The sequence below is a fragment of the Calliopsis andreniformis genome, chromosome 1 (assembly GCF_051401765.1).
Source record: "Calliopsis andreniformis isolate RMS-2024a chromosome 1, iyCalAndr_principal, whole genome shotgun sequence".
Taxonomy (NCBI): domain Eukaryota; kingdom Metazoa; phylum Arthropoda; class Insecta; order Hymenoptera; family Andrenidae; genus Calliopsis; species Calliopsis andreniformis.
The window spans coordinates 2,631,134-2,650,679 of NC_135062.1; the positions used below are offsets into that span (position 1 = coordinate 2,631,134).

General features: G+C 31.3%; 1 protein-coding gene across 1 annotated transcript; it reads left to right on the forward strand.

The window, feature by feature from the left end:
- The first annotated feature begins 774 nt into the window (after nt 1–774).
- On the forward strand, nt 775–19,522 carry LOC143178957 (sugar transporter SWEET1). The gene is made up of 6 exons (XM_076377905.1): nt 775–1,076; nt 4,193–4,270; nt 4,525–4,648; nt 5,694–5,849; nt 18,637–18,756; nt 18,843–19,522. The coding sequence occupies exons 1-6, from the start codon at nt 1,000–1,002 to the stop codon at nt 18,948–18,950; spliced, it is 663 nt and encodes a 220-aa protein (XP_076234020.1). The 5' UTR covers nt 775–999; the 3' UTR covers nt 18,951–19,522.
- The last annotated feature ends 24 nt before the right edge of the window (nt 19,523–19,546 follow it).

A 19,546-nucleotide genomic window follows, 5' to 3' on the forward strand; every position in this document is an offset into this window, starting at 1 on the left:
TATGAACCATAATAAATTTAAAGACTAGCGGCAACTGAGCCAGGATTCCAGAAATACATTTTTAGCAGAGTTGGCACAAGCTTACCCGAAACTCCCTGCATTCTCTAGATCTAGTGTTGAATTAACGGGAGTGTTGAATGTGTGTAATGGATGCATGCATACATATTTCGTTTTGCAACAATATAACTGATATACAAATAGTACTTAAACTTGTTCAAAAACTTGCTTATTGTTAATTAAGCTATTGTGGTTTTGATACAAAAGGGTCCGCCGAATACATTTTAAGTTTAATTTTTCAATTTGTGTGTGACTCCTAAAGCGATACTTGTTTCGCAAATTTTTTAAAGCGCACATTATGTATAACTGCTAAAGTGATGCTTATTTCACAAATTTTTTAGAACGCACACTAAACTATTCACATAAACTATAAAAGGCTAATGTACTTAGCTTTATTATTTGATTTCAATACTTTATAAGACCGGGATAATCGCGATTTCTGTAAATGTACTGGGTGTACATTTTTACACCAGCGATGTTTTTGTTGGGACACACCGATAGTGTTTTTGTTGGAATACATTGGCAGTGTTTTTGTTGGGATACACTGATAATGTTTTTATCGGGATCCAAATAACCATGATTTCTGTAAATGTACTTAGCGCATATTTTTACACTAATAGTATTCTTGTTGGGATAACGTGAATTCTCGGCGGAATGTATCGAGCAGACAGCGCGCACGAATAGGAGCCGAGCACGTGGTGCAGTGGTGCGAGTAGAGTGGGGGACGACATAGTGAGGATACATAAGCTAGCTAGAGCTAGGGTAAGCCGTTTTTCCCAGAGTCCCATAATTTTGGTATCACTGTGACTGATCACTAGTTGGCTGTACTCTGTGCTAAATCTCTTCATTATTTCTTATTTAATCTGGCCGTGCAATAAGCCGAATAGATTTAAAGTGATTCGTAGTAGTTGTGTGAGTATAGAGAACAATTGTTGAAGAATAATGGGCTTGGCAGATTATAAAGAAATTGTAGGAACATGTGCTTCAATTTCTACAATGGGACAAATGTTGGCTGGAACGTAAGTTGAGAATAAAGATTAACAGTGAAATAATTTGTTTTTTTTCAATCTGCAAATATGAATATGTAGCATATTTCACTGTCATAGTACTATGTATTATGCTTAATGTCAATTGAGAGAAGTACTATCATTTTGAAATATTGTACAATGCACGTCTATATTTTCACACAGAAATTTAAAGTTTCAAATTTAAAATTTTTTTATTGTATTAATGATCTTATGAAATATTGGATAAATAATCGATTTAATAACAAATAGACTATTGGTTTTACAGTCATTACAAAATTGTATCAAATAATTGGTTAAATAGTTATATGTTTTCATATATAAATATATTGTGTATATTCTGTTTTTTTTTCTAAATTCATATATTAATGTGAAAACTAATTTCAATTCAATTTTTACATACACCTAGCTATGTATACTATTCCTTGTAAATTATTTTTTTATCTTCAGAGATAGAGAAAATTATGTTTTTTTGTTACTAATTTATTTTATAACATGAATATTTACATACAATTATCTTACAGAAAACTATTTAGTGTTAGTCATATAAATACATGGGAACAAACTACTTTGGGAGAATGACTAATAGTTTTCTTTTCTTACAATCATTCAAGGGAATATATGTGTATAATTAAACTATTATTACAGAATATTAAGACATATATATAAGATTTGGACATTATAAAAAATAAATTAAAGATAATATAATTTATGATATTTCAAAATGATTATAAATAATAAATTGTTTGATCACAACTATATTTCAGAAAATTATACATTAGTCTATTTCACTACTTAAACAATTTTTCTTTAAATTGTTTCATTATTTGATCATTAATGATTTTGTATTTTCTTTTATGTAAGTATCTGTTAGAATAATCTCACAAATAATTTTTAGTTTTGTAACTCATAGTAGATACTACATTGATAAATAAAGCAAAACAGTTTTAAAATAATTTATTTAATGTTGCTACATTAAATGTTTTGTATCATAGTCTATTTCTAAAATAAAAATAATTTAAATAATTAAGTCTTTCTAATAGCATTTTTTATTATTTATTTCAAATTCTATTTCACATAGATTTGTTGTATATACAGATTGTAGAAGTTTTGTGTACACAGGGTATAACATGTATATGTTTCAGTATTTCAAAGGATAATAAGGTACCCCAATTTGAGTACAAAACATCCTGTAACATAGTGTCTTGATCTGTCTTCGTTTTGCAATAATAACGCTTTAAAGTTAACATGTCTATATGGTAAACTAATAGTCACAGAATTTTGTAATTATGCAGATACATTAGAGAGGAGCAGTAGAAAAAAAAATATAGTCTTAATACATTTTGTTGTACCTCTTATGGTTTAATATTCATGAAGCTTTAAAGATATGAAATACTTGTGGAAAAGAGCATATATAATATGAGAGATTTGAGGCTTTCACGGCCAGGAATCATACAATTCTCATTGTTGAAACTCTTGAGTGTAAGCCGTGTCCTGTAGGAAGAGATTTCCTGACATTTCGCTAGTATGTATGGTGCACTACTTAAGCGTGGTTCATGCATCACTGAGCACCAATGATAAGGTGTTCTGGTTCATTGGGCACCAATGGTGTTGCTTTTAATTGTCCAGCTGTACAATGAGAATTGTATATATAACATGCATAGATAAAATATAGACCAAAAAACTGCCAGCAGTCAACTGTTCAAGATGATTCAGTAACTGAGAAAGTTGAAACCGTTTTATAGTAGAATTCCCATTGGAGGACTTGTGTCTATGAAGTTTTTAAAATGTGTTAAGTGTCTTTCGAAACAAACACAAGCTTCTCAAGCAACTGAATGCTTTTAGCTGGCTCTGTCCAGCATAGGGGCTCCTCATTCACCTGCTTTTCCCTCCTATTGTTCTGTTGCTCCATCAACACGTAGGTTGTTTGTAATGTTTGAGCTTTCTTATAAGGACACTAGCATATTATGTCTGCCTTTATAGCATTGTGTGATTTCCTTGACCTTAAAAACAGGAGTGGGAGAGCCCATAGGGCTTGCGAGCTGTCGCTTGGACAGCACTGTCCTAAAACAACACTCCTTAAAATATTGAAACACATACAGGGTGAGTCACCTAATATTTGCACCTCAAATATCTTTGTTGTTTTTAAAATATGTCAAATGTCTCAAGGAGAAAGTTGAATGATTCAATGGAGCTCATACAATATCAAAAGAAATTTGTTTCTTGTCATTTTTTTTAGAGATATCAAATTTTTTATCCATTTTTTTTTAAATGGAACCACTCCTTTTTAAACACCTACAATGAGAGTCCCTTTCATTAGGAATTCAGTAACTACAATTATTGAAGGTCATTCAAGGTCACGGACAGAGAAAACGTACAAGATTTAAAATAAGAAAGCAAAATATGTTTATCATGTGTGAGACTTGTAAACATATTAAACATATTCAATGTTATTGAATATTTTCAAATATCTGTAGTCGATTACGCTGCGAATGATTTATGATCAGTATGTTTTCAAATGTGATTCTGCTATGTTTCATTTAATGATTAAAAGATGTGATATGATAACAGTTTAATGTGAATGTAGGCAAAATGCATGCAGGCCCAATTGCTTTATGAAGAAAGGTACCCTAACTGAAATACTCCTTCTAGGCAAATTTTTATTAATATCTACAAATTATTTAGAAGTTCTGGAAGTGTAGGTATAAGAAAGTGTAAACATTATACATTTTCTCTGTTCGTGGCCTTGAATGACCTTGAATAATAGTAGTCATTCAATTTCTAATAGAAGGAACTATCATTGTAGATGTTTAAAAAGAGGTGGTCCCATTTAAAAAAAATGGAGATGACCTTCATATCTCTAAAAAAACGATTAAAAAAAATAAAAATTTGTTGGCATTGTGTGAGCTCCATTAAACCATTCAACTTCGTCCTTAAGATATTTGACATATCTTTAAAAACAACCAGAATATTTGAGGTATAAACGTTAGGTGACTCACCCTATACATATATGTTATGCCTTGTACACGGTTTCTTTTGTTTGAAGTCTTTCATTATAAAAAAAATATTAGTTTAATAAAAAATGTGATTTGTTTGTAATATTATTATAGCTTAATATGCAAGGATATTTATCAGAAAGGTTCATCGAGAGGCTTTGATCCAATGCCCTTCCTGGGTGGCGTGGGAATGTGAGTATAATTTTTTTCTTATTTGATATTAAAAAAGAAATGTTTCATAGAATATTTTAAATATTCTATTACCTATTTTGCAAAATAAAATTACTTTTATCAAGTGACTCAAGTTATTTTTTCCAAAATAAAATCACCTTCTGTATGTGTGTATTTATTTATAACTGTGGAAAAAGATATAACTTTAAACATAAAAAATAACATAATGACTATATAATTACAAGTACAAATAGTTAATTAGAACTTTTTTGTAGGTGCATTTTGATGCTTCAGTATGCATGGATTTTACGGGATGTTGCAATGATTAATGTTAATCTTTTTGGATTATTCACAAATGCAGCATACATGGCTATATATTATTATTATTCACCACAAGTGGTATGAGTCTTTATGTATACAATAACACTCATGATGTTGTTTTCTGATACTGAAGTTTCTCCAGAATTTATTTTACTCATTCTTTTTTAATACATGTCTTTAACTATTTTAATTTAAGAAAGGTTATATTTATATCTTGAAAACTATGTCTCATTACGGAAAAAAATGAACCATCAGAATGTACTCAAGTTTTCAAATACAAGAATTGTATTTTTTTTTGTATTGATGTTCAGTTTATTGAATTATGCATTTTATTCTTAAGTATGTACATACATGAAAATTTAATAAGTTTACAGTTTTATTTGGAATACTGCAGTAAAACTGTGTTTGATAATATAATGACGAGATGTAATTGTTTAATATCTTGATTAATCATAGTACAATTGAAGTTATTAATAATGTGATACATTCTTTAAGGGGTCCACCTACTATAGCATAAAAAGAAGTCACACCTTGAGCGACTTTTTATTTGTTTTTTGAAGAAAAGATAAGATCATGCTTTCACCTGTTGGTTAACTAGATTTTAAATCCTATGATTGATATACAACATCTATACATTTCAGCACAGGAAAGTATGTATATTAAACATAGGAGTGCAGTGCCGATTTCAATTGTAAATTTCCAAAAATGCTTTAAAATGACTGACCAGAATTGAATTATATTTAATGTGATTTTTTTATAATATTAAATTTGTTTTAATAAAATAAATTATTGAAATTGTTGAGTACTAAAACAATACAGACCAAAGTTCAGGTGATTTCAAGTACTTTCTATGCTTGTGTATTTTGAGTAAATGAGCATTTTGTTTATACCTTCCATCAAAGTTTTATACTATCTTAATTAACAATCTTTTGTCATATAATTTTGCAGTCTTATCTTACATGTGTTGTACTTTAGAAATAAAGAAATTCCACTCTAAGAACATAGGCTGACCCCTTAAATAAAAATCTGAAATCTGCTCTGCTGAATAATGCAGAGCATGTATATGAAAACATACATTTATATGTGTAAATTTTGTTTTACTTTAAGTATTACGCATTTTTAGAAGGAAACACTTGCTTTAATAGGCAAGGTAGCAACTTTTGTAATGGTGTTCCTTACATACGCTCAAGTGGAAGATCCTGAGAAGATTGAATTTAGGTTCGGTTTGATTGTGACAGTCTTACTATTGCTTTTAATAGCATCTCCTTTAGTCCATCTTGTAAGTATACACTTTCATAAATGATAATCACATTTTTGTACTTAGTGAAATCAAAATACTGAGGGAAAGATTCAGATAAATCTAGTAAAACTATGTTTATATATACTTTCTTTTATTACATAAATGTATTTAATGTGTTTCCAAATATGTGGGACATTTTTGGATGGTAAATTCTAGACACGAAACAATGAAAAAAGTTCATGTGCGCATATGTCCGGGAACGTTTACTTGTTTAGTTATATGCTATTTTATATTGCGTACAGTGTGATACTTCCTTTAAGATAAATCACTGTGTGTCACTCGTTCAAGGGGCCAGGATATCCCTGGGCCTAGTAGGATCTTAGAGTGTAGCACTCCGTGTAGGTACGAAATAAGCCAGCATTTTACGCAATATAAAATAACATGTAACTAAAGAACTATACGTTTACGGGCATATGTATTTGAACTTCTTTCATTGTATTCGTATTTATAACTTATCCTCCAAAAGGATCTCGCGTTTTTTATGCGATTCGAGCCTATTTTGAGACTTCGGAAACCAAAAATATCAAAAAACCCATGATTAAATCCTGTATGTATGGATGTGTACATGTACGTATGTATATATATATGGTTGTGTTTACTTTGCTTTATATCTCTGAACGGAGTTCTCAAAATTTTATGAAATTTGGTATGACATGGCGACTTTTATATGTGAGTCACTTTACCGTATATTTTTAATAATTCTTTTGTTCCTTTTTTTCTTTTTTCTATCTTTCATTGTTTTCATTACGCTTTATTGTAATCTTTATACGTTTTTGCAATGTCAAAAGAGTTACCGTTAAATAAATAGATACATAAATATTAATAGTAAAAAATTTCTTATTTTCGATTAGTGTAAAACAAATACATTCTATATATTACATTCTATTTTGTACTGACAATGAGTCTATTTCTTTGGTAACTTGCTTGTTTCGCGTCTTCAAGCTTTCTTAGCCATTCTAACACCTTAGCTGACTCTATTATCTATTATCTCCTTCTCCCTCATTTCCGCCTTCTTGTAAAGTAATGCAAAGTAAAGTAATGTAAGTCTTGTAAAAGAATGTAAAGTGAATCTTACTCTCTTGCTGTTGAAACTGAAACATTGTCTTAGTCGCGGACAAGCGGCACAAGCCACACACGATTTTTTTGATTGTCCAAATATTTTCACTTTTCAACTTACAATTAGGAGACTCTTCAGTGTGTTTCTCAGGGAGTTGTATGAAATTCTAACAGAGAAATTCGAACAGAGTTATTAAATTGAAAATAGAAAATATTTAAGCAATTGAAAAGATTGTGCTTGGCTTTTGTCGCTTGCCGGCAATTTGAACAATTGAATCTGAACATTTCAAGAACGAGAGAGGTAAAAGTCACATCTGCTTTCTTTCACGGTTTTTCACAGCGTCCAAAGCGCTGAGCTCACATACACATGGATTGTATACTAGTATGTGTAGTGGAGGGGGAAATTTTCTATGTCGCATTTTCAGTTTGGAATCATAAAGTGACTCCACCTCACTATCATTAGATAGCCATGTGTCTGTAGGTAGTACTATTCCTGTAACGAAAACTGTAACAGCAGGTATCAAATTGTCAATTTCAAAAAATCTCGTGACTATCTTACCCGTTTAACTTATGTAGTAATGACTCGATTAGGGGCTGTTTTGAGAGTAACGATGGAGGGCTGTTGCCATCTCCTCCACTTCGTTTATTGTGTGCCGCCAAGTCAGGAAATACAGTGGTTCCGCGTTGACGATGGTTTGACACCAGATCTGGCCGACTATTTCGGGAGTTCTACTTCTAGCAATTCTTGAGTGTTTTCTTTTTCCGAGTCGTTTATCGATACAAGTTAACATAATGACTAAAGAGTCTTGTTCAAGGAGGTTACGTTTATATATTTTAAATTCGTCACGCTGAAGACAGTTGGCAAAGCCACTTCCAAGAAGTGGTAGGAATGGCGATAGCCAACTACATAATCCGGAACTACTGTAGTAAGAACAGACTTCTATATACACTGGTGCACAAAATTAAGGATCCATTAAAATTTTGCGAAAAATTTCGTCACTTTCAAGTGGCTGTATCTCCGTGAAGAATAGGTATAAAAAATATTGAAAATAGCCATTTTTTAGCTTCAAGTTTCTAGTTTTGAAATCATGTACCCAGCTAATTTTTTGTGCAGTATAATGCCATTTTTTTCAAGATAAAGCGCAACAAAAAAATTGTTAAAAATTTTTGTCAACTTTGAAGTGATGCATGGGATGAAAGAAATTTTTTTTCGCAAATCCATTTAAATGCTTTTAACGTTGAACACCTATAATTTACGACTGAGTAATCGTAGGAAAATTGCAAAGGGTGTTCTGGAAAACTGAAAAGTTTCCTTTTAAGGGCATTTCCTTGGAAATTTAGTGAGAATTTTTTTCATCGTATACAAGTCATTTCAAAATGACCTAGAAAATGAGATAATTACCACTTTTCACAAAACATGATGCGACTTTTAGAAAAATCATGGAAACATTCAAGTGTCCACGTTTTTTTTTTACTTTAAAGTACCCATAACATCTGTGTCAAAGGCCAAACCGTGAAAAAATTGGATGGAAATGTTTTTCCTAAATTTCGTAAATCTTTTTTTTTGTTTTTGTTAAAATAAAGTGGAACCAAGGAAAAAAGATGAGATTGACGCTCACGCGCTGCGAGAACCAAAGGAAGAGTTTAGAAGAAGCATCGTACGTAAGGAAAAGTGATCTAGCCGGTTTTCAGATCGTATCGCGTATTCAACTAACAAAGGCACAAAGTAAAAAAAATCTTATCGGTTCGGCCTTTGGCACAGGTACTATGGGTACTTTAAAGTAAAAAAAAAGTGGACACTTGAATGTTTTCATGATTTTTCTAAAAGTGACATCATGTTTTGTGAAAAGTAGTAATTATCTCATTTTCTAGGTCATTTTGAAATGACTTGTATACGATAAAAAAAATTCTCACTAAATTTCCGAGGAAATGCCCTTAAAGGGAAACTTTTCAGCTTTTCAAAACACCCTTTGCAATTTTCCTACGATTACTCAGTCGTAAATTATAGGTGTTCAACGTTAAAGGTGTCATTTTTCATACAACAGTAAATAATGTAATAAAAAATGGTAGAATAAATCTAAAAAAAGGAAATTAAAAGAAAAGGTTGCCGCCTTAAAAGCATTTAAATGGATTTGCGAAGAAAAATTTCTTTCATCCCATGCATCACTTCAAAGTTGACAAAAATTTTTAACAATTTTTTTGTTGCACTTTATCTTGAAAAAAATGGCATTATACTGCACAATAGATTAGCTGGGTACATGATTTCAAAACTAGAAACTTCAAGCTAAAAAATGGTTGATTTCAATATTTTTTATACCTATTCTTTACGGAGATACAGCCGCTTGAAAGTGATGAAATTTTTCGCAAAATTTTAGTAGACCCTTAATTTTGTGCACCAGTGTAATACACTAGACTGCTAGCGTCTGTCTATGAGGCGTCCCAACTTTTATGTACGAATTTGGTATACAGGGTAGAAATTATAATGCGTTACAGACGAATATCTTCAAATATGTTGATTATACGCAAAAATGTTTCAAATGAAAGTTGTTCAGCACCGAGGGGAATATCATGTGGTGGGACTTTTATTTTGTCCGGTGGACGTGCAAAAATGAGGTGATGATCACAACCATTTTTTCAAATGGAATCATACCTTTATTTCTTGTTAGTATTGTAGCTTATTTTAAGACGAATTTGAAAACTATCTACAGCATTCAAGATCATTCAAGGTCAAACTTGCAGGAAAATGCCAAAAAGATGATTGAAATAAATGTATTGATAATTTAATGTAATTGCGTTTTATTTATACTTTAGTAAATGTTCAAAATGATTACCTTGTACTTCAATGGACTTAACAATGCTTTCAATTTATTTCTGAAAAATGTAAGTTTGACCTTGAATGATTGAATGCAAAATAAAAGTCCCAGCACATGATATTCCCCTGGGTGCTGAATAACTTTCATCTGAAACATTTTTGCGTATAATCAACATTTTTGGAGATATTCGTCCGTAACGCTTTATAACTTCCACCCTGTATAGACTACAACGCATGCGTGACGAAAAGGTGCAAAAGAAGTGCTAAAAGGATGTAGCCGAATACGGAGGTCAAAAGAGCGCCTAAGCCAAAATTCGACTTGCGATGGGTCATTCGATAGCTTATCACAAAAAACTAGTTTGTGCCAATTTTCAATCCTCTATCTTAACTTGGGGGGTAGTAATGGGGGTAAACAGAAAGTTACGTTTGTACAATTTCAAAATAATATATGGTGCTCTAATATGTGGTGCAAAATAATAATGCTCACTGGAAGAAACCAATTCCAGAACACATTTGGTACGCATAATTACATAAATAACTTTTACTACTCGCTAATGAAAATCGATGTGGATCGATGTTTCAATCAGCTTCAATGCACCTAAGATCAAAATGAGCGCTACGTAGAAAAGTATGCAACACATTATGTACGTATCTATAGGTACGTATACTTGCCATACATATGTATATGTACTTGTATATGTACTTGTATATATACTTGTACCTTTTCATCACGCATGCGCCAGTTTAGTATATACTTTTTGGATACATTTGTCTGTAGCTATGCATGGGGAGTTCGCAATCTAGTATATTATGTAGAAGTCTGTGAGTGGGACATGCTCACTCAAAGTCTACGTCCGAGAATGATGGGCCCATAGAAGATAAAGATAGGAATAGAGATTAAGAAGTGCAGAAAGTCGAATTTCTTATTTGCTATCAAATTTTTACACAAATTACACCAGTCGATTTCTTATGCTCTCTTGATAAGAATGATAATAAATACGACACGATTCCGATTATTCATAACAAAGATATTTAAATAAAACTTGAGTTGTAGAAAGGAAATACTCGTCTTACCTCAAATTATTCTTGCCTAAACTAAGTTTTAGATATCTTTGTTATAAATAATCGGAATCGTGTCACATTTAGTACCATTTTCATCGAGAGAACACAAGGAATTAATTAGTGTTACTTCCGAGAAAATCTAGTAACAAATAAGGGACTTCATTTTTCTTATTTCAGCTGTTCCTTATTGTGTCTATTTTCGGGCATGTAACTCAAGAGTTAATAATCGAGCCCCCCCCCCCCCCCCCCCCCCCCAACAGCCGAATAGACTACCAGTCATGATTTAAGCTTGTGCCCAAAACTGAGCTGCAACCCTCAATCGAATCATTATTGTACTGTTGTAGTGCAGTTAGCAGATACTGTCGGGATTAGAGTATCATTTAATTCTTGACTAAGTTAACTGCAATATTGGCAAAATATTTGGATAATATTCCTGTTGGATACAAACCTACACCCAGAAACCTCAAATAGTAATAACTAATACAGAGTGACTCTCATTAATATTCGGATACCACAATATTTGTGAATTTATTGCTGTATATTTTTGCTTATAACAATGTTTTCGAACTGATTGTTTTTTACTTAAATGTTTATTTAAATAAATAAAAAAACATTTTTTACATTTTATTTATTTAAATCATTTAATTTTTTACATAACAAGCAATAAAGTTAGTATTGCTTAAATGTGACGTAAAAGCATGTGGATACTTATGTATATTTATATACATTTTTTGTATTTTTAATACTGATAGAAATATTGGCGTGTAGATATTTAAACCGGACAAACTGTATGTATATTTAAATCAAATTATAAATTTTATTACTATTGTTTATTCCTTTTTGCTAATAACGTGCTGTAAATATTTGAATTGGTTGAAAATAATTTTTGTAAAATAATCATGTAATCCCTTAAATTCTCTATTTGAGTTTAACGAGAGTGAAAGAAGACTTCACACTTTTACGCAATTATGTATATAATAAACATTTCTGAATGATTCTTGATTCATGTCTTGCGTCATTATTGGGTAAAATTAAAACGTCATATACATATTAACATACTTTTTAATGATTTTTTTGTTTTCAAAATAATTACGTATTTATTTTTTTTTAATATTTTATTAATAAAGAGTAATGGACCTACTTTTACTATTGTCACAATAGTATATGATTGACCAGAGATTTTGTATTTGTAATTCTTGATTAGCTTTATACTATATCAATATTCAAATACTGATTGTTTCAATGGGGAAAAACACCTCGAAGTTTAAAGAAAAAGTGTGTTGCTATTGAATTATTTTTGGATTTTTGATTGGCGAACGAATGACACACTAGATCCATTTTGATTTAAACCTGAATTCTCTTACTTCGCATTTGAATATATGGTTTTGATTGAAATTTTGGGTTATTGTACATTCTCCCTATTTGTAAATTTTTTATTTTTTATTTTTTATTATTACTTAATTATCAAATACATTTATTATTACTGTTCTAAATTCTTCTTCTTCTAGTTATTGTTATTATTATTAGTACTTATTTATAATACTTATTGGTACATACCTAAATACAATGTTTGTTTATTGAATATATTTTATGTATACCTATGTGTATAACAATTATAGCATTTGTGTTTGTATTTATTATAATTGCCGACACAAAGACTTGTAACTTGTACAGTTTCAATTTACTATTTACAAATTTGTCTGATTGATAACCAATTACATCCTTTTAATGACCTATGACTATAATAAGTGATGAGAGAAATCCCGATCGTAACTTTGTGAAAGCGTTATGAGATGATTTAAAAGCCCAACCGATGACATTCCGGTCAGAAATTTTTGACTGCTCGTTGAGATGACAGAAATGGGGTGTTGATTGAGAGATATTTTTAGATATTTTGAGTAGTTTTAAGAGGATTTGAGAGAAATGGTCTAGTCTCATACTGCGTCTAGATTATTCATCTGTTTTCAAACACAGCTGCTTGCAGGTCTGCCTAGGCCTGAGCCTTTGACTTCCATAATTAAGTACAGGCTTGAACACCACGAACAGCATAATGCCTATTCGTACTGTTCATGGTGCTTGCAAGTATGAAGAGTTTCCAGATGGTCTTCTAACCCCAGAAAGTTCCGCCTTTGTCACCTGACACGTGGCGAGTCTGTCATAGGCATTTTCTTTACTTTCATAGTATTGACAATTCGACAGAACTATGTTTATTCAGCTGGTGGCATAATAAATAATACTCTGTCTTGAAGATTCTTTTTGGACCTGTACTGCATTATTACTCTCAAGAGTCGGTGTAGCAATCAAAATTTTAAGTAATTATATAAATTCTTTCTATTATAAGATATATTTTCGTACAGGAGGAATATGTTATGTATAAATTGATTTGTGTTCTATAATCGATTAAAGAGTTTCGGTATCTTCATAAAAAACATGTCTATAAATTTTGTTTATGCCGAAATAATTTTTTTTAATCTTATGCAATAATAGGAAATGTGTTAATCTAAAGAAAGAAGGAGGGAGAGGAGCTGAGAATGCAGTCTGAAAATAATATAAAACAAAGGAATTTTACTTTTTCTATTTCCACAATACTGTTAACTAATTTATTCTGACGCAACGACTATGCCATGTTGATTATCTTATAACTTCCAGCGATTCAAACCTGGTTGAGATAATACCCTTGTGCCCGCACGCCCCGTTCACATTTTTAATTTTAAGTTAAAAATCCCGGATAGACATTTCTGATATTGGCGGGCAGGCCAGAATACGAAATGAAGGCGGTACTAAGTCCGTCCTTCGATTCGTCACTCTGTTAGTTTTCCTTCCTTACTAGTTTATGCCAGAAGAAAATACGTGCTCCAAAGCCGGCCTAGGCAGACTTGCGAGCGGCTGTGTTTGAAACCAGATGAATAGTCTGAACGCATCATTAGGTTCGATTTTATTCGATATAGTTTGGCCGGTTAAGAAGATTCGTAGTTCCTGTCAATCCATCTATTGGCATTGAGAATCATAATAAAATCCTAACGTTTTTGAATGTCGACTAACAGTCTTGTTTTTTGAATTATTAACATATAAATTATGTTATAAATAAACCCTGTTTTGATTTTAATCCAACTTATAATAAGGATGAATGAAAAGATGGAAGGAACACATGTTATATTCGCCTTTAATAATACAGTCCCTGGCAAAAAGTTTTCGACCAAATGCAACAATATGAAGTTATTTAAACATATAGTTTTTAAAATGTTAAATTCTATCGTATAAGTATAAAACGTATGGGAATATTAGATGGGTTGGATACAGCAGCATTTTACATTTCGAAAACTACAATATTTTTAAATAACTTCGTATAACGATAGTTGGTCGAAAACTTTTTGTCAGGGGTAGTAGTAACGACTTTTAAAGGGGAGTTTACATTATATAAGATGTAACATGTATACGTTTCAATACTTGAAGGTGTGGTAGGCTATTCCAATTTGATTATAAAATTTTCTATGACATAGCATCAAATTTACCTTCGTTTTGCAGTAATAATGCTTCAAAGTTAACATGTCTATACGGTAATCTATGAGTTGAAGGATTTTGTAATTTTACAGATATATTGAGGAGAAGTAATGGAAAGAAAAAGTCTTGATCAAAACTTACGTAGGTAACACAAAAATGAAGTGTAAACCAAAAGACTGCCAACAGTTAGTTATTTAAAATGACCCAGTAACGTAGAAAGCAGTGACTGTTTTAGAATATACAGGGTGTCCCACAATTATGGTACAAACGAGAAGAGGGTGATTCTACATGACAAAATAAGACGAAAATGTAGAATAAAATTTTTTGATGCCATGGTTTGTTTTCGAGAAAATTGACTTTGAATTTCAGCCCAGTATAAGTGTACCGAAATACAGTTTTAGATGTTTAAAGAATAAAGGGAGAAAGGCGAATGTTTTTAGCTTACTACTGTAGAGGCAGTCTATGATCAAATCGAGAATGTTCTCCTTCTCTCATTTATCATTCAAAAACCTTAAATTGTATGTCCATACGCTTGTACTCGATCGTAATTTAAAGTTAGTTATTTCGAAAGCGAAGTACGATATCAAAAAATTTTATTCTATATTTTCGACTTATTTTTCATGTAAAATTACTCCCTTCTCGCTTGTAGCACCAGTTCAGAAGAACACCCTATATGTATATTAGTAAAATATATTATTATTTGTACATGGGGTTCATTTTTATGTAGAATAAATATGTAAAATTAGAGGTTGCTTCATTTACAATTAACGGTCATTCACTTTGAGAAAAACACGTTCAAGATTTTAAGTTCTTTTATTTTGCTTATAAATTACACAGTTTCAAGACTTACCATTTCCTGTTGATTTCAGGCTCATAGTATTTGTTATCTTTACTTGTAGATGATTGGTTGATCCATATTTCTTGATCCTGGATTTTGAAATTGCTGTTGATATCAATGCGCCGTCGTTGTGCCGAGCGGCCCCCTACATGCAATAATATACATTCTGGGTCTAGTTTAAGGAGTTCCTACTCTCATTAAATAAACAACTAAGTATGTTGCTGTTTGGACTACAATGACACGGTTAAATGTTTTGGGTACGTTTTCTAAATAAGAGCATTGGGTGATCAGTATCGCTTTTACTGTAACATCTTCTATCTTGGTTTCGCATTTCTGTTTTTTCCAGTCCACTGTAACTCGTAATGTTCAAATTCTCATTAAAATGTATATAGAATGCAGTGAAATGCACGATAAGATTGTTCGAAAATAACTAACAATGAATCTGAAATTATGTTTTTAGAATGAACAGAAGTATCTTGCGTTCTAGTGCAAATGTATCGCCAATTTGATCAATTGCAAAGCTATACATTTCTGTCAATGTATTACAAGTTTTTCATTCCGTCATTAAAGTACTCCGACGGTCGACTCTTATTTCACCATTTAAGTGGAAACTGGGAAAAATGTAAATTCGATGCGGTACATTGAGATATTGAAAAAATTGAGAAGACGTGTGTCTCGTACTTTGAAATCAACAAATCGCTTGTCAAACGCAACTTTTGATGTTCTCAAAATTGAACCTATTCCACATTCGCCATACTCGTTTGATTTGGCACCCTGCTATTTTCCATTCTTAAAAGAGACCTTAAGGGCATTCATTTCATTATGGACAGTGAAGGGAAGAAAGTAACTAAATCGTGGGTTAAGAATTGACTGCGAGAGTACGTTATTGACGGAATGAAAAAATTCGTAACGTGTTGAGAGAAATATATAGTTTTAAATGGCAAACTGTATAGAAAAGTAAAAGTAGTATTTTGAAACCACGAGTGTGTATTACTTTTCAGTCGATCTTCATACATACATTTATCTTCCATGTAATATATCATTTGGTCAAACCTTATTACGTTCTTGCTGCGTGACAGAACAAAAAACTCTTTAATCTTTAAGTTCATTCATTAACTACAGGATATCCCAGAACTGCTGTTACAGACGGAAAATTAGTGATACTACATGAAAAAATAGAATAAACTTTTTTGACGTTCTTCATTTTCAAGAAAATTGACTTTTAATTATGGTCATTTTGGGTGCTTGAAGGGTACATGTGGTAAGCTATGAAGAATATTTATAGTCTGATTATTGACTGTTTTGAATCCTAGAAAGATCAAGTGTCGAGCTGTTATGGTGGGTCCAGATTATTCGCCCGTTCACGAGCAGAGCCGCTGGCAAGCCCGCCTAGGCCAGTTCTAGAGCGGTTATTATTCTCTCGCGCAAATTGGTATGGGAGAAAAGGAAGGAAAACCAATAGCTTGGCGATTCGAGAGATTTTAAGGACGGTCTTCCTCATTTCGTATTCTGGGTCTACTCGCAATTATCAAAAGTACCTATTTGTGATTTTAACGCTGAGTTAAAATTTAAGCTGAAGTAAACTTTGAGTTAAATTTAACTTTGAGTTAAAATCATAAACGGGACTTACGAGCCGGAAGGTTGTACTCATCCTCTTCTCGTCCTTATTTCTTTGTATGTACACATTTTCCATTTTTGCTACCGATATCTTATGAGTTTTCAATACTACGAGTATAATTCTTCTCCGAAGGCAGCAACAATCTGTAATTGATTATAGAATGCAAATTAATTATACCAAGTGCAAAAGGTTTGCATGTACCAATGCTTTAACTATTCAGTGCGAATATATATTGTTTTAAAGGCATATATAATATATAATTTTGGAAAGAATTTAATTGATTAAAACTGGATCGTTGTACCGCCTTCTAAAAGCAATAGGTATCGCAAGATAGGTCGGAACAGAATCCTCGAGACATAGCATCGTTACAAATTAAGAAAAACGATTTTCTCGAATTTCCAATTCTATGAAAGTACAGCAAATATCTGCGAAAGATTCATCAAGTGCCGAGTGATAAAGGCGGAGCCCTCTGGGGTTGGGTGATCTTCATACTTATAAGTAGCTCGAACAACACGAACAGGCAATCGAATGACCATTCGTGCTGTTCGTGGTGTTTGAGTCTATACACGTTTATAGGAAGATAAGTGCTCAAAAGCGGGCTTGTGAGCGGTTCTGCTCGTGAGCAGATGAATAATCTGGATGTAGTGTTACGTAGGAGATCGAACTGGGGTTTGCTGAGCTCACTTATATTTTCGGTCTGAAGGTGACGTTTTAAAGGGCGTGTTTATAAATAATTTTTTGGAAATTTTTGAGATAAGAAAAGTAATTTATTTAAAACATTTTTTAAATGGTGAGTCGAGCCGCGCCCGCGGTCTTTCTAGGGTTAAGATAAACTAGAAGCATTCCTCTTTCCCCGTTTATTCCTCAAATATCTAAAACTATACTTTAGTACACAGATTTTATTCTAACCTTATTCTATTATTCCCTTGCCTCTTATACTAGTTCTGGGAGTCCCTGTATAGAAATTTCTAGTTCCTATTTTAGAATAATGTTTGCAAAAGTATAAACCCACTTCCAAATTATGTAAACAATAGTTGATTTTTTCGAAATCCGAATTTCGAGCAATCGGTTTCTGAAGATATACAGCAATTAACTCTGAAATAAAGCGCTATCCGAATAGTAATATGAGTCATTGTAGATTTTTTCAGTTTCATTTTTTTTCTGTAATAATGAACATAAAATTTTGCAGCAAAGAATTTTAAAATGAAATCATGCTAATTTATGTAATAAATATGTAATCATACGACTGAAATAGAGAGAAGCAGAATAGCTATTTTAGAACGTTTTCTCATGAACGTCATAAATGATTTTTGTATATGTATAATAACGTATATTAAATATGGACTGATCTTTTTCATTATATCCTACTATAGTGTTTTTACAGTTTAGAAATAGGTGACAGTAGAATGAATTTGCAAGGTTTCCTAATTAAACAAAAATAAAATAAAATGAGGTTTCTTAAAAGAATAAAAACACAATACAATGGGGCAAGCATGATCTATTTAGAAAGCTATTTGGATCTTACTATAATAAGGAACATTATCGAAATATCCGATGTTGATTTATTTCTTCTTAAAATAATTTTGTGTACAAAAATTGAATTCAACGAAATTAAACAAATATTAAAATAAATAATATCTTAACTTTCTTATTTTTTGTTTTTTAATTTTGTTCCGTCTATTGCCGAATACCAATTGACGAAACGAATTAAATTATAATATTAATTAATTTCACAATGAGTCATTTTTTATGTTAAAAGTGAAATATAATGTTGAATACTTAAAAAGTGTTAAGTTTTCTAAATTATTGAATTTATGAGATTTTGTACTATTGATGATGTGTTAATGTTTCATACTCTTTTTTCTTTTTCATGTATTAGGGAGAGATTATAAAGACAAAAAATACAGATATTCTTCCGTTTCCAATCATTTTCATGGGTTCCTTTGTTTCTTTCCAATGGCTATTATATGGTCTTATAATTAACAACGCTTTTGTTATCGTAAGTAGAGATTAATATAATGAATAAAAAAGAAAATAAATTTTGTTGAAAATGTATTGTATACTAATTATCCTATGTATTAAAAGTTTCAGAATACAATAGGTTTCATCCTTTCTATAGTGCAATTGTCTTTATTTGTAATATTTCCATCGAAATCAAGAGTCAAGACGACTTCTCAAGAGAAAGCAGACTAGAGAATTAATTTTTTAAAATAAGCTGTTTGAAGTAACTAGCTATAAATAATTCGCAACATTGCGAATAAATATTACGAATTGAACTGTTTGATGAAAAAGGGCACATATGCCAAAATACTATTTTTTCATTATAGTATTACTTAATGGAAAGTAATACAATTAAAACCACTTTTTGAAGGTGTAGTAAAATGTTTTTTTAAACATGATTTGAAGATGATATGTATACTCTGCAATAAAAATATTGGTTCACAAGCTAGTACTGTAATTGACAATATTTTTTCTTTTTTATCGTTGATCTTGGTTTTCGTTAGTCTTGCTAGATTTCTTAGTCTATTTGCACTTAATAAGATTTTCAGTAATAAAATTATGTCTTACAGGATAATGGGTCCATGCTTCTTTTAGAAAATTTTAAAAAATTAATAATTCGTTGCTAAAAATCTTTTTTAGAAGCTTTAAAAAATTGTTTTATGTGCTCCTTTTCCATCAATTGCCCGAATTGTGTAAACTAGATGTATGATATACATGTACAAAAATGATACAAATCTATTTTGCGTAAGCCATACGTTCAATAAATACATTTATTTTTTATTTATTCT

Bases quoted from the DNA above. Each gene is read 5' to 3' on its own strand.
- LOC143178957 (XM_076377905.1), top strand. From the start codon at position 1,000: ATGGGCTTGGCAGATTATAAAGAAATTGTAGGAACATGTGCTTCAATT. The intron at 1,077-4,192 runs GTAAGTTGAGAA...ATATTATTATAG, and splicing joins GGACAAATGTTGGCTGGAAC to CTTAATATGCAAGGATATTT. The intron at 4,649-5,693 runs GTATGAGTCTTT...ACGCATTTTTAG, and splicing joins ATTATTATTCACCACAAGTG to AAGGAAACACTTGCTTTAAT.